The sequence below is a fragment of the Magnolia sinica genome, chromosome 16 (genome assembly GCF_029962835.1).
Source record: "Magnolia sinica isolate HGM2019 chromosome 16, MsV1, whole genome shotgun sequence".
NCBI classification, from domain to species: Eukaryota; Viridiplantae; Streptophyta; class Magnoliopsida; order Magnoliales; family Magnoliaceae; genus Magnolia; species Magnolia sinica.
Window position 1 is genome coordinate 19,563,634 of NC_080588.1, and position 12,875 is coordinate 19,576,508.

General features: G+C 43.5%; 1 protein-coding gene and 1 non-coding gene across 5 annotated transcripts in view; both read right to left on the reverse strand.

Moving 5' to 3' along the window:
* LOC131229157 (probable ubiquitin conjugation factor E4) overlaps nt 1–3,153 on the reverse strand; it is a 43,237-nt gene extending 40,084 nt beyond the window's left edge. For all 4 annotated transcript variants that reach the window (XM_058225041.1, XM_058225040.1, XM_058225039.1 and 1 more), the window contains exons 1-5: nt 2,180–3,153; nt 1,236–1,440; nt 941–1,092; nt 519–816; nt 33–182 (exon numbers count right to left, since the gene is read on the reverse strand). In XM_058225041.1, coding sequence (XP_058081024.1) covers nt 33–182; nt 519–816; nt 941–1,092; nt 1,236–1,440; nt 2,180–3,054 — 1,680 coding nt within the window. In that variant the 5' untranslated portion in view covers nt 3,055–3,153. The remainder of the gene's footprint in view (nt 1–32; nt 183–518; nt 817–940; nt 1,093–1,235; nt 1,441–2,179) is intronic.
* Nucleotides 3,154–12,385: 9,232 nt separating this feature from the next.
* LOC131230031 (small nucleolar RNA R71) lies at nt 12,386–12,492 on the reverse strand. The gene has a single exon (XR_009163759.1). It is a non-coding gene; the product is annotated as a small nucleolar RNA R71 (small nucleolar RNA).
* Nucleotides 12,493–12,875: the final 383 nt, after the last annotated feature.

Genomic DNA, 12,875 nt, shown 5'->3' on the forward strand with positions numbered 1-12,875 from the left:
GAAAAGGAGATGAATCTTTCCATTTACCATACCATCATTTGAGCTTCATAACACAGCTTCTCCTGTGAATATAACTCAATTTCCTTTTCAAGGCGAGCTATGTCCAGCTCTAGTTGTGGAGAGGCTCCCTGCCCCTGCATGGCTTTAAGGGTTGACAATGTTTCCTTGCACCTAGACAAGTCCTGGAATTGATTTCATACACAGTAAATAAACACTACCAAAGAAACTCCACAATGATGAAATTCACTTTATGCAGCAAAACATAGATTAAGTTATTCCTATTTTTAATATAATACACCAGAATTAATCTAAAACAATACAATATATCATAACTATTAGAATTCAAAAACTCAAACCTCACTGGAAAGTCTGTCAAATTGAGTCAATTCGAGTAAACTTGGCTGAGTTTTTCCAAGTCATGAACACTATAACTGGTAATATTTAATCTTAGAAAATGGAGAATCATCCCTAAAAAGCACCTAACCTTTTTTTCATTTGATCATAGCCTATATCCTTACCTGATCTAGATGCTTGAAGTCTGAAAATGCTTTCAGGAGCCCCAAATTGAGCACCCGTGCAGTCATGAAGAAACATTCACAAATAAATGGGTACTTATTCTTTACACCACAACTAGAAAGTGGCTTGGCTTTAGAAAGAACAGAACTTGTACTATTGCCAGAGCTTGTAGCTTCTTGAGACTGTAATAATCGATTCTCTTCATCACTTCTATGACTAAGTCCATCAATTTTCTCACAATTATCTTTGCCAATCCATGCTGCAACCTCCTCGGATGATGCATGGAGAGCTGTCAACCCTCTAATATACATACATATACATATGAACACTAATCAGGAGGATGCGAAACTAATAATACCAAGGAGAAATGTGAATAGAATATGAACAAAATTGGCAAAAACCTATTTCAGCTAAGAACCCTCACCTTAAATCCAACCGGCTATTATAAAACACATACTTTGGGTCAATTTTGTCTCTTTTTGTTAGATTTGCATCTAGAAAGGGCTCACACAGCTGAAGCATGACTGCACTAAAATTGAAAAACATGCCAGAACTTGCACAAGATAGTGGATCCACCTGTGAATTACATCCTAATCCAAGGTTAAAAAAGCTTGAAAACTTTTATTTCCCACAGAAAAAAAGATTTTGTGCAATATAAAATGTTCATTGCAGTGTATATGGATTTTAACTTGAAAATAGCAAGCTCTGAAAGCAGTCACCTGTATATGAGACCTCGATGCATTCCTCTTGATCAACTCTGCAAGATACTCAAGAACACTTTCTCGGGTATCTGTATTTTTCAGAAGTGCAAGCAGGACTTCCCTAAGGCCATCATATAAGTTGTTCATCACAGTCCTAATTGTTGTCAAAGAAGACATCAAATCAGCCGGTCGACGAGTTGATGCTTCTGAAAAGCACTGTTGGCTGGTATTCCAAAACATCAAATAACAAGAATCAATGACCTGAAAGCTGCACTCTCCAATAGCATTTCAAGACCAAAGCATCACAAGCAGAAGAGATAGCAGCCTGGAAGGAGATCCTCAAAATGTAACCAACAAGAATCCGTTTGAACAGCATTGGTCTTTTAACGCATTCTCATGGGTATAAATTATAAAAATAAAAATAAAAAATAAACCAATATAAACAACATTAGTAAGTTATATATACAGTATCAGACGGGCATTCTAAGTTGGCTGCATTTTGGACGGACGAGTGAATTGAATTGAGAATATACAGTTTAGAAAAGAATAATCCCTCAATTTATGATTGTGCATCCCATGTGTCATATAAAAGGTTTGGGGACATTGCTATCGTACCCATGAAGGTGGGGATGTTGGGAAAGCCCTGTAAATAATATTAGTAATAGTAATATATACAAATTTTAGTAGTAGTTGGGCATTCTAAGTTGGCTGTGTTTGGATGCGCAAGTGAACTGAATTGAGACCATTCAGTTTAGACAAGAATAATCGCCCAAATTGTAATTTTTATTTTTCTTTCAGATCCAACTTGAAAGTATCTTTATTGAGCTTTCATGCCCAGTCCCTCAATGTGAACACTAAGGCAGATACTAAATTATTGCAATTCAATTGATGGTAGAAGGAAATACACCATTAGAATAAAAACCACTGAAGCATATCAAAACCAATAAATCGTATAAACTCACCCAACATCCGGCTGGCTTTTAAAAATACCAGGATCAGGAAGTGCACTGACGTGAAAAAAGGGCCCCAAAATGCTTGTCATCTCCATCACACGTCCATTCACATAGGCCCCCTTTGGAATCCACCACCGGTTAGCTACCAAACACTTTGCACAGTTTGGAAATGTGACCAACATCATCAGCGCTCTCAATGGCTGCTGGAAGTTTCCGAGAGCAGAAACATTCAGAACGCTATGCCTCAGACCGTCATACAAATCACTCAAGATAGGCTCCAAGCTATCTGAATCCGAGTCCCTGAAGAATTCCTCTAGAAAACCAGGTGGGCAACTCAATCCACCAGCACCTGAACTACTCCCCCCAAACCCATCCACTGCGCTCGAAACCTCTGAGAAAATCAAAGGCAGCAAAAGCTTCCTGTCCTTCACACCATCACCACTCGCAAACGTGTCGGGAATTCCCAAATGGATGCGGCAGTAGGAAACTGCCAGCTTCTTTGCCTGCCGGATGACGGATTCCATCTCCGACCGGAGTCCCTTGTCTTTCATCGAGCCGACTTTCTTCCCCTCTTCATAGGCACGCCGGTAGCATCCGACCAGGTAATGAAAAGGCGGGTCAGCACCTGGGAAATTTTGGGACAGCCGGTCAATCAGAACCCTCTCCAGCAAATCACGGCAGAGGAGAAGCGGGCGGCCTTCGCTGAGAATTTCAGCAGCGGTCAGCTCGAGGTAGACGACCTTCGGATCGGAAGAGGCAGAGCCGGTGAGGGAAATCAAGAAGATCTTGCGGAGGATTATGTCCTCGATCTCAGCAGGGGTTTTCTGGGGCTTCTGGGCCAGCATCGCCGACCCCGTCGGAGGCTGAGAGAGGGCTTTCTGCATCTGAGTATCGGGAATTACGATTCTCTAAAGCTTTTTGGTATGGAAATTAGGGACTTTGGGGAATTTGGAGCGGATTTTAGAGTTTTTTGCAAGTGAAGAGGACGAATCGTCGGAAGTAGAATCGAAGAAGGGAGACGGAGGAGGGTACTTGTGTATCATACGCAGCCGCAGTAACAAAAGACTCACCGTTCTCTCGAAATCCAACGCGAAGCCTATAATGCTGTTGCATTGGATGATTGGCTAATAAGACTACGGACTGGAATCCTCCACCTGTGCGAAGCGTGTGAGCTCTGTGGGGACGTTAATAAGGGACGCGGATTGCGTCCTACCCCCGCCCGGACGCTAATCCGTCCGGGCAGGGATCTGTGGGGCCAACGTGATGTAAGTGTTTTATCCACGCCGTTCATCGTTTTTCTCATATCATTTTAAGGTATTCAAGTAAAATTGAAGCAGGTCCATAGCTCCAGTGGACCACACCGGAGGAAGCTGCAGTGATAATGACACCCACCGTTGACACCTTTCTAAGGGCCACCGTGATGTTTTTTTATCATCCAACCCATTAATAAGGTCATGTAGGTGTGGATGAAGTGAAAAAACAAATATTAGCTTGATCCGAAACTTCTCCACCTCCCAGGAAGTTTTTAATGGTGTACATTAAATCCACACTTTGTGGTCCACTTAAGCTCTATACTTTGCTCAGTGTTTGGTTCATACTTAAAATGATATGAGAAAATAGATTAACGGATTGGATAAAAACACTTACATCACGGTGGGCCCCACATATCCCTGCCCGTACGGTAGTCCGGGCGGGGGTAGGACGCAATCCGCGTCCGTTAATAAGCGGGACCTCTGTAAGGCCCACCGTGATGGCTGTGCAATGTCTACTCCATCTATCAGAATCGACAGTGTGTGAGCGTAAAAATGAGGCAGATAAAAAAATCAAGTGGGCCACACGACAGGAACTAGTGGGATGGAAACGACCACCGTATAAGTCGTCCTGGGTTAACCAGGTGTATATATGCCATCCAAACCGTTCAATCCCTGTCGTTTCCTGTGGTACATTGCACTCGAGGTTTTATCCTTGCTATTTTTCAATCATGTACTAGGGGGGCGTATGGCGCAGAGTATTAGGTGGGATTATGTGGTATAGAAATGCATTTAGCCTTTGTTCTATCAAGCAATTGGAGAGGATGGGAAAGTTTGGATTAGGTCCCATGGAATTTCATTTAGTCCCACGTAGGGTTTACGTGGATTTTGAAATCCACTACACATGTGGGCCTAATATTGATGCATGTGTTTATCCATGCCGTCTATCCTTATACACTGTTTACATGTGACCTTCTGGTTATACATTTGTACAAGTGAACGACATCTATTTTGAATTTGGTCCGTCAAACATGATTTTGTTTAATCCAATGTTTTCCTATAGTAAAAATTTAATCCCAAACATGGGATCGGATGGCTACAATGCAGTGGAATTTTCAAACATGCAATCATCGTGCAATAACAATGTTAATCCCATCTAATACAATTCAATATCATTCAATTCCAAGGACTAAACACACCCTAAGATATGCTGAAATTAATAGATAGAGTGAATGTCACACGGATTGATTCTATTTTCTCTAATGCACAAGCCTTCCCTAGACTTGCAGAGGTTAGAAAAGAAGGACAAAGGAGGCCCTGGTTATGGCAGGGGACTCTCTGATGCCTAAGTCAGAATCAAGGTCTTTGAAAAGGGAGTAAGATCTTCCTGAAGAATATATCAGTCGAATATTAAGGTTTCTGGTATATGAACATACCTTGAATGGTGAAAAGTACATCTATTTATAGGAGACTTAAGGATATCTTTTCAGTTGGATTCTCCCCAGATTTTGTGGCTGTAATCCAAGATTTTCGTGAGATAAAGGATTCCCAAGATTATCGGGGAGATCTTAAGAGATTGTTTAGGTCGGCCTTAGGTCGGCCTTGGGTCGGTAAGCAAAACGAACCTTGACTCTACCCGCGAATCAGTCCTTGCTATTCGTGAGTTGTGAACTTATAGATCGTGTGACTCCCGATCTATAGTCAATCCATAATCGACTCATGGCCGATCTATGGGCGATCTGTAATCGATGGTCGGCCGAGATATGATCGATCCATAATCGACCTATCACCGTCCTATGGGCTAGGTCGGTGGCGCATAGCTCTTTGAGTGTCCTTATAATTGCATCGTTCTCCTTAGGGGTTATGCTCCTTGGACACAAGGGCGTCGATCCATAATCGATCTATCACCGACCTATGGGCTAAGTTGGTAGCACATGGCTCTTTGAGTGTCCTTATAATTGCATCATCCTCCTTGGAGGTTATGCTCCTTGGACACAAGCGCGTCGCTCCATAATCGACCTATCACCGACCTATGGGCTAGAGCACATGGCTCTTTAAGTGTCCTTGTAATTGCATTGTCCTCCTTGGACACAAAGGCCTTGCTAGGCTCGGCGCTTGATGGGCCTGAGCCAATTTATCGACTTGTCTATTTTTCCCCCAACAATGAGCCCCCCTACTTCTTACACCGACCTATGGAGGCCGAGAAGTAAGTAGATTGGAGCTTGGTCGGGTTATGCATGGACTGGGTCGAGTCGCGTAGTCATTAATGGCTTGTATGGTGGCCAATGCGGAAATCGAAGCATGTCAGCTGATGGAGATGATGTGGCGGTCCAGTACCTGATGTCATGTGGGTTGTCAAGCCATCGTTTCAGTGATGGGTCAATGAAGGAATGACACGTGGCGTTGTACCCGTCGTCGAACTCAAGTGGCGCATGGGGTAATGCCACATGTCCATCTGGGGCAGCCGAAGAGGCATCCATAAGACGGAACATATATGACCTCTTTAAACGATGGACGCGTGGCGTGGCTATATAAAGAAAGCCCTAATCCTTAGGTCATTTCCATTCGTGTCTCACCTTCTCCATCTTATCTTCTCTCATTTCTGATTCCTTGTTATCTGAACACATTCTGACAACTCTTCTTACCGCAGCGTGATCGAAACTCCGCCATTCTTAACTCTGGTGAGCCTCCTTTCCCCCTCCTTTTACTTTTCAATTCATGTCTGGCTCCATGAGCTCGCGGGAGGGGGTTTCCGGTGGCAAAAGTGGGGCAAGCAACCGCCTTCGAGTAATGTCGAACCCACCTTCGCCGCTGGTGGTGATGGCAGATGCCGCTTTTTGGTATTCATCATCGAGGAGAGCACTGGAGAGGTCTCTTGCATAGAGATCGGCGCCCGCTGCTAGGGCGCTGAACTTGTCTCCCAGGCAGGAAATAGTACCCAGAGGATGAGTAAATGCACCCTCCATGACTGAGCAAGTCACTGCAACGCGTAATCCACCTGTTGAGGATAAAGCAGGGGAAGCCGAGGGCGAGGATGATCCGAGGGGGCCAGTGCCCTCGACCTTGTCCGAAGAGGAGCTCGTTCGGATCAAGCTCTGGTATCATATTCCCAAGTCCGTGATCCTTCAGCTTCCTTCGGTAGAGGAGCTTCCAGACCGACCCCCAGCTGAGGCAATTACAATTTCCAAAGTTGCTTTGTAATGCGGCTTGCGACTCCCACTCGAAAGAATTGCTCATCGTCTTTTGTCCTACCTCAAGTTGGCCCCGGGACAATTGACTCCGAACAGGTGGAGGGACTTGTTCGGCTACGCAGTCTTATGGGCTGAGCTGGATAGCCTGAGCTATCAATGGAGGAGTTCCTCCACTTGTATCAAGTAAGACCAAACCCCCTTCAACTCGGCTGGTATTATTTCTCTACATGGCAAAATACTGGTGGGGCTTTGATAACCAATTCCCCTTCATCCAACAAGTATTGGAGGGATAAGTGGTTCTGGGCTTATGGTCATTGGGAGACGGCTGACCCAGCGTCGATTTAGTCTCTCATTCCCCAAGCCTTTTCCGGGCTAGGTGAGTAATGATGACTTTTGTTTCCGTCGATCGATTTTCATTTTCTAACTCTGCTTGCATGTCTTTCTCTCAGCTGTTCCCAAACATCAGCCGTTGCTCAACAGTGCAGCTCGATAGCTCGAATCAGGGACTTGCGGGCCCTGAGTTGGGAGAGGAGATCTTGGAGAGTGCTTCTCCAACCAGAGCGACTCCTCCAATCAGGCTTAGACGTAGCTTTGACAGGTACGACCTTCGGTAAGACTGTCATCCAAGCTTTCAGATTCTAAATTATTATTTTTTTAGAAAGCGCTCTGACATTTTGTTGTGTTTTTCCTTGTATTGATGCAGAGATGTCTAAGGCTCGACCCATCCTTCACCCCCTTCTAGAGTTCGAGCACCTCCGCGGTCCTGATAGAAGAAGAGGAAGAAGATGTACTCCAAGAACAAGGGGAAGGCTCGCCCCTCTTAACCGACCATAATAGAGGTTGTGGACGAGGGCGTGGAGTTAGTTCCTCCCGAGCCTCAGGAGGCAGCTAAACCTCCTTACAAGGTACAACCTTCGAGGAGGGAGGAGGCCGAGGAGGAGAGAAGGAACCTCCATCGGACAGTGGAGGGAATCCTCCTGTGGGCAGATCGCCAAGGCGTCGAAGAAGAATTCGCCAACTTGTTTGATTCTCCCATGGATCAGACACTCGCTCGCATGATGACCACTCTTCTTGAGGTAAGAGCTTCACCAAACGTCATTTCTTGCATGTTCCATTTTTGGATTGCTCGTCCTGACCTTTCTCCGTTGGCATTCTATCTCAGTTCACCCTGTGCACGTTGAAGGCTCGCGCCGAGCTAGCTCGGGCAAATAGGCAGGCAAAGGAGGCTGAGGCCCGGTCTTTTAGTGTGGAGGCCGAGCTAGAGGCGACAAAAGCATCCCTTCAGTCGTCTCTCGCTGAGAAGGCCGGGATGATGAGTGTCATGCTTGGCTCGTCGATACAAGTGCTAAGCTGGAGTGGCTGAAGACGGATACCAAAGCCGCCCTCGCCATCGCACGAAGGGACGCTATGAAGGAGTCCCAGTCGTCTCAAGCATTCTTGAATGAGAAGGATACCCTCTACCGCTAAGGTTATACTGAGTGTGTGAAGGCGATGAAGGAGAGCTTTCCTGAGCTTGACCTTTCCGCCTTCAACGACCTTGAGTCGGGCTCAGATGGGTCAGGCGACGAGGGAGCTCCCGAGGCGGTTCTCGAAGTGGCTTCTCAGACAGATTCTGAGGCGATGACCGAGCCTTGAAGTTAATTTAGCGCCATCCTTTTTTGACAGATTGTATTTTTTGTTTTGCTTTCTTCCTGATGTACAAACTTAGGAATCAAAGTTGATGTAATACTGATGTAACTACACCATTGATCTTCATTAATGAAAATTCCTCTATTTTGAATATTTATTTCCATTTTTACCTTTTTCTTTTTGGTCATTGATAGAGTTACATAATAGACGTTGGAACGCATAAACTTAGTCGGACCTCGCTCGACAGTAGGTCGGACAAGGATCATTTTGGAATCGGACCCAAGTTGGACAATAACATTAGCGTGTCTCAGATGTGTAATGTCTACTTTGTTGGCTCTCCTTACTAGTTTAGGGATAGTAAATCTTCAAGTGCTCGGCATTCCATAGGTGATGGAGTGATCGGCTGATTAAGTCTTCTAACCGGTATGTGCCGGGTCGGATGGTGCCTGAAACCACGTAGGGCCCTTCCCAGTTCGGTCCCAAGGATCCTGTTTTGACTTCCTTTATGTTTTAGAAGGTCTTTCGGAGGACCAAATCTCCTACTCGAAATCTCCTGACTTTGACCCAAGCATTATAAAATCGGCATACCTGTTGTTGGCAGACAACGGTTCGAAGCCGAGCTTGCTCCCTTCACTCTTCCAAAAGGTCGAGGCCGAGGGACATTAGTTCATCATTTTCTTGTTCATTAAACGAGTTCACTCGGGCAGTAGGCAATCCAATCTCTACGGGGATGACTGCTTCTGCTCCATATGTCAGGGAAAACAGAGTTTCCCCGGTAATAGTTCGGGTCGTGGTTCGGTAAGCCCATAGAACTTTGGGAAGTTCCCTTGGCTCTCTCGAGTTTGGTTTGGAGATGATGCTTGATGATCTTGTTGATGGCTTCGACTTGCCCGCTCGCTTGTGGATGTTGTGGTGAGGAATAGAGTTATGGATCCCAAGATTCCTGCACATCTCTTGGTACTGCCTGTTGTCGAACTGCTTTCCGTTGTCGGAGACGATGGTCTGAGGCACCCCAAAGCGACATATGATATTTTTCCAAACGAAATCCATAATTTTCTGCTCGGTTATTTTGGCTAATGGCTCTACCTCTTCCCATTTGGTGAAATAGTCCATAGCAACGACGACGAACTTAGTCTGACTTTTTCCCATGAGGAATGGCCCGATAATGTCGATCCTCCACTGGGCGAACGGCCATGGGCTGGCCATAGGGGTAAGTTTCTCCGGTGGTTGTTGCGGAACGGTCGCGAACCTTTGGCATTTATCACATCTCTAGACGAGCTTCCTAGCGTCATGTTCGACGGTCGGCCAGTAGTAACCCTGCCGGATGACTTTGTGAGTTAATGATCGTCCTCCGGAGTGATTCCTGCTGATGCCTTCGTGAATCTCTTTCAGGACGTAATCGGCTTTTTCAGGTCGCAGGCATCTTAAGTAGGGTAGATAAAATCCTTTCTTATAGAGTTTGCCATTGAGCATGGTATACCGGGAGGCCTTAATTTTTAGTCGTCATGCTTCCACACGGTCCGCGGGCAATTCGTCGGTCCCAAGATAGCGGATGATTGAGTCTGCCTATGTTGACCACGAGTCAATTCGGAGAACTGTCGGGACGTCTACTTCATCGACGCTCGGTCGGGCCAAGAACTCAATGGGGATAGACCTGGGGATTTCATCGTCGCCCGCTATAGTGAGTTTTTTTAGCATATCAGCTTTGGAATTCTCGGCCTGTTAAGGGTCAAATATTACATATTGGACCCTATTTATTACTTGGTTTTATGAACATGATAATGCTTAATGTTATATTTTAATCATGTTTATGTTGCAAGGTGAATTTAAAAGCTTGGATTGGAAAAGGTGCTAAAAACATGGATTTGATGTTAAAAATCACCAAGGTGAGGGATGGATCTTAGGAGACCAAGATTGAATAATTCACACGCCAAAAATCCAAGAAAACCAAGTGATGAAGGAAGAGAATCAAAGACTTGAAAAAAAGACAAGGAATCCTGAAAATTGTCCTGAAAATAGATTCCGGGACCAGAAAAGTCTAATTCTGAAAAACTGCCAAAATCACCTTCAATACATATCGAATACCCTTCGCTATATATCGAAAATTACAGGATTTTTGAGCTAAACTCACTGGACAGTTCTGGACCTTTTTCGATCATATTGAAAGACCTTCGATGCTATCGAAGATCATATTGAAGGACAACAAATACCCTTCGATATATATCGAACTATTGCGCAGATTTTTTCGAACTACGCAAATTTGAGGCGGTTTCTAGATTCTTCCAAGTTAGTGCGAAAGTTTAAGCCCTAAAACTATAAATAGGGGTCACTAGGGCACCCTCAGGCATCATCTAGGGTTTGGAGGAGTGAAGCACAAGGATGGAGAGCCGTCGCCAAGGGTTTTTCTTCCTTTATTCCTTAGTTTTTCATGTTTTCTTCTAGAGATTTTAGTTCAATCATGTCTATGGTTAGCTAAACCTCTTAACTAGGGCTTAGAGGTGAAGCTTGTAGCGTGATGGAATATTTCTATTGCTTTGACTCATGTTATGTTGAACTCTCTTTGGTTCTAGTTTAATTATAAGGAATACTTTCAGTTTTTAATGGTTTGTTGTGACTCAAATTGCAATGGATCTGTGATATCTTTGAGTATGTTCTTTTCATGTTTTGGGATTGTGAATCTAGGAAATCCTGTTGTTCACCATCGTCCCTTGGGCATGGTTGGATAATGAAATTCTCCCTAACTTTCACAATTCTCTCAGGTTGATTGTAGGATTGGTAAATTCCGTTGTGAGTCATTGTCTCACAGGCATGGTTTTGTGATGGAATCACTTCTAGTTCTCACACCGCTCTTCCGTTGAAAATTAGGTTAAAGGAAGTTTAGATTTGATTTTACTGAGATATCTTCCAATGAGATAAGGTGGGACTCTAATTCTAGTTGTGTTCGTGAATCAAGCATAGATCACCCTGATCTTTACAAGTGGATCCTTGGAAACCCTAGTTTCCCACCTTTAAATTTCTTAAGTTTTTCATTAAATCTCTCACAATTACTCTCTATACTTCCAGATTTAGGTTTTTATCTTTTTCTAGCTCTTCTGCTAGTTACTTTCAGAATACTCACGAGATTAGTCCCTGTGGATTCGACCTTGGTCTCATCGAGATTATTACTACATCGCAACCCTACGCTTGGGGTTGTGGACAAGTTTTTGGCGTCGTTGCCGGGGATTAACAGATGTGTTTTTCTGAGATTAACTAGTTTTAGAATTAAGTTAAGATTAGGGTTTGTTTTCTATTTTTAGAAACTTTCTAATTCTACGATTTTTTTTTTTTTTTTTAGAAACTAACTTACTTTCTAATTCTAGGTTTAAAAAGTTACCTAATTTGATTTTAGAATCTAATTTTTTTTAGAAACTTTCCTTTTTAGAAACTGACTTGTTTTGTTTTGTTTTGCAGGATTTTAATTAGAAACTTATAATTTGGTAAGTTCTTCCCAATTCCCTCTCTCTTTCTATTTCTAGATTTCTATTTCATTTCTATCTTTTAGGTTTAGGTTAGAATCTGAAATTGAGGGTTGAGAGTGTTTCATGCCCAAGTGGGTCCGTGACAACACTCAACGTCTTTTGAGTGAAGGAGGATTGGTTGAGGGGTTATCTATCCATCACAGGATTAGACACCACTCAAGATCCTCAAAGTTAATTGAAGAGATGGCTACAAATCAACCGGTCGATCAACCGGGAAGATAACTTTAACCTAGGGTTGAGGAAGTCCAAGATGAGAATGAGCTGCATCAAGTACCCCCGCCTCGTACTTTGTGAGATTATTTACAACCGATGGGGGTGAGCACGCCTCATGCATGATTTTTTTTGAAAATACGGGACACATGGATATCAAGCCGGGGGTGATCCAACTCTTTCCAAAATTTCATGGGCTTGAATATGAATATCTACACTTGAAAGAGTTTAATGAAATCATAGCCACTATATTTTCCTAACGTGTCTAACGACACAGTCAGGCTGAAACTCTTTTATTTTTCTTTGAAAGAGAAAGCTAAGATGTGGTTGCATTCACTACGTCCTCGATTTATTGGTAGATGGAATGGCATGACAAGGGAGTTCATAAAGAAAATTTTCCCATACCATAAGACGAACACCCTTAGAAAGTCGATCATGAATTTCGCCTAAAAGGAAGAAGAAACATTCTTCCAATGTTAGGAGCGGTTCAAGGATCTTGTCAGTTCATGCCCACAACATGGTTTTGAAACGTGGCGCATCACAAACTTTTTCTATAATGGACTGACATCTCCCATGTGCCAATTAGTTAAGATAATGTGTAATGTGGAATTTATAAATAAAAGTATCAATGATGTGTGGGACTACTTTGATAAGCTTGCTGAAAACATACAATAACGGGACATCTCCCCAAAATCAAGCATCATGTCTAGGCCGACTCAATCCAAAGAGAGGGGTGGAATGTATCTTTTAAAAGAGGACGATGATATTAATGCTAAAGTGGCCAATCTCACCAGAAAACTCAAGGCCATAGAATTAAAGAAGGATAAGGGTAAGGAAATTGTTTGCGGTATTTGTGGTTGCAACATTCACACAACTGAAAATTGCCCAACAATATTTGCTTTTTAAG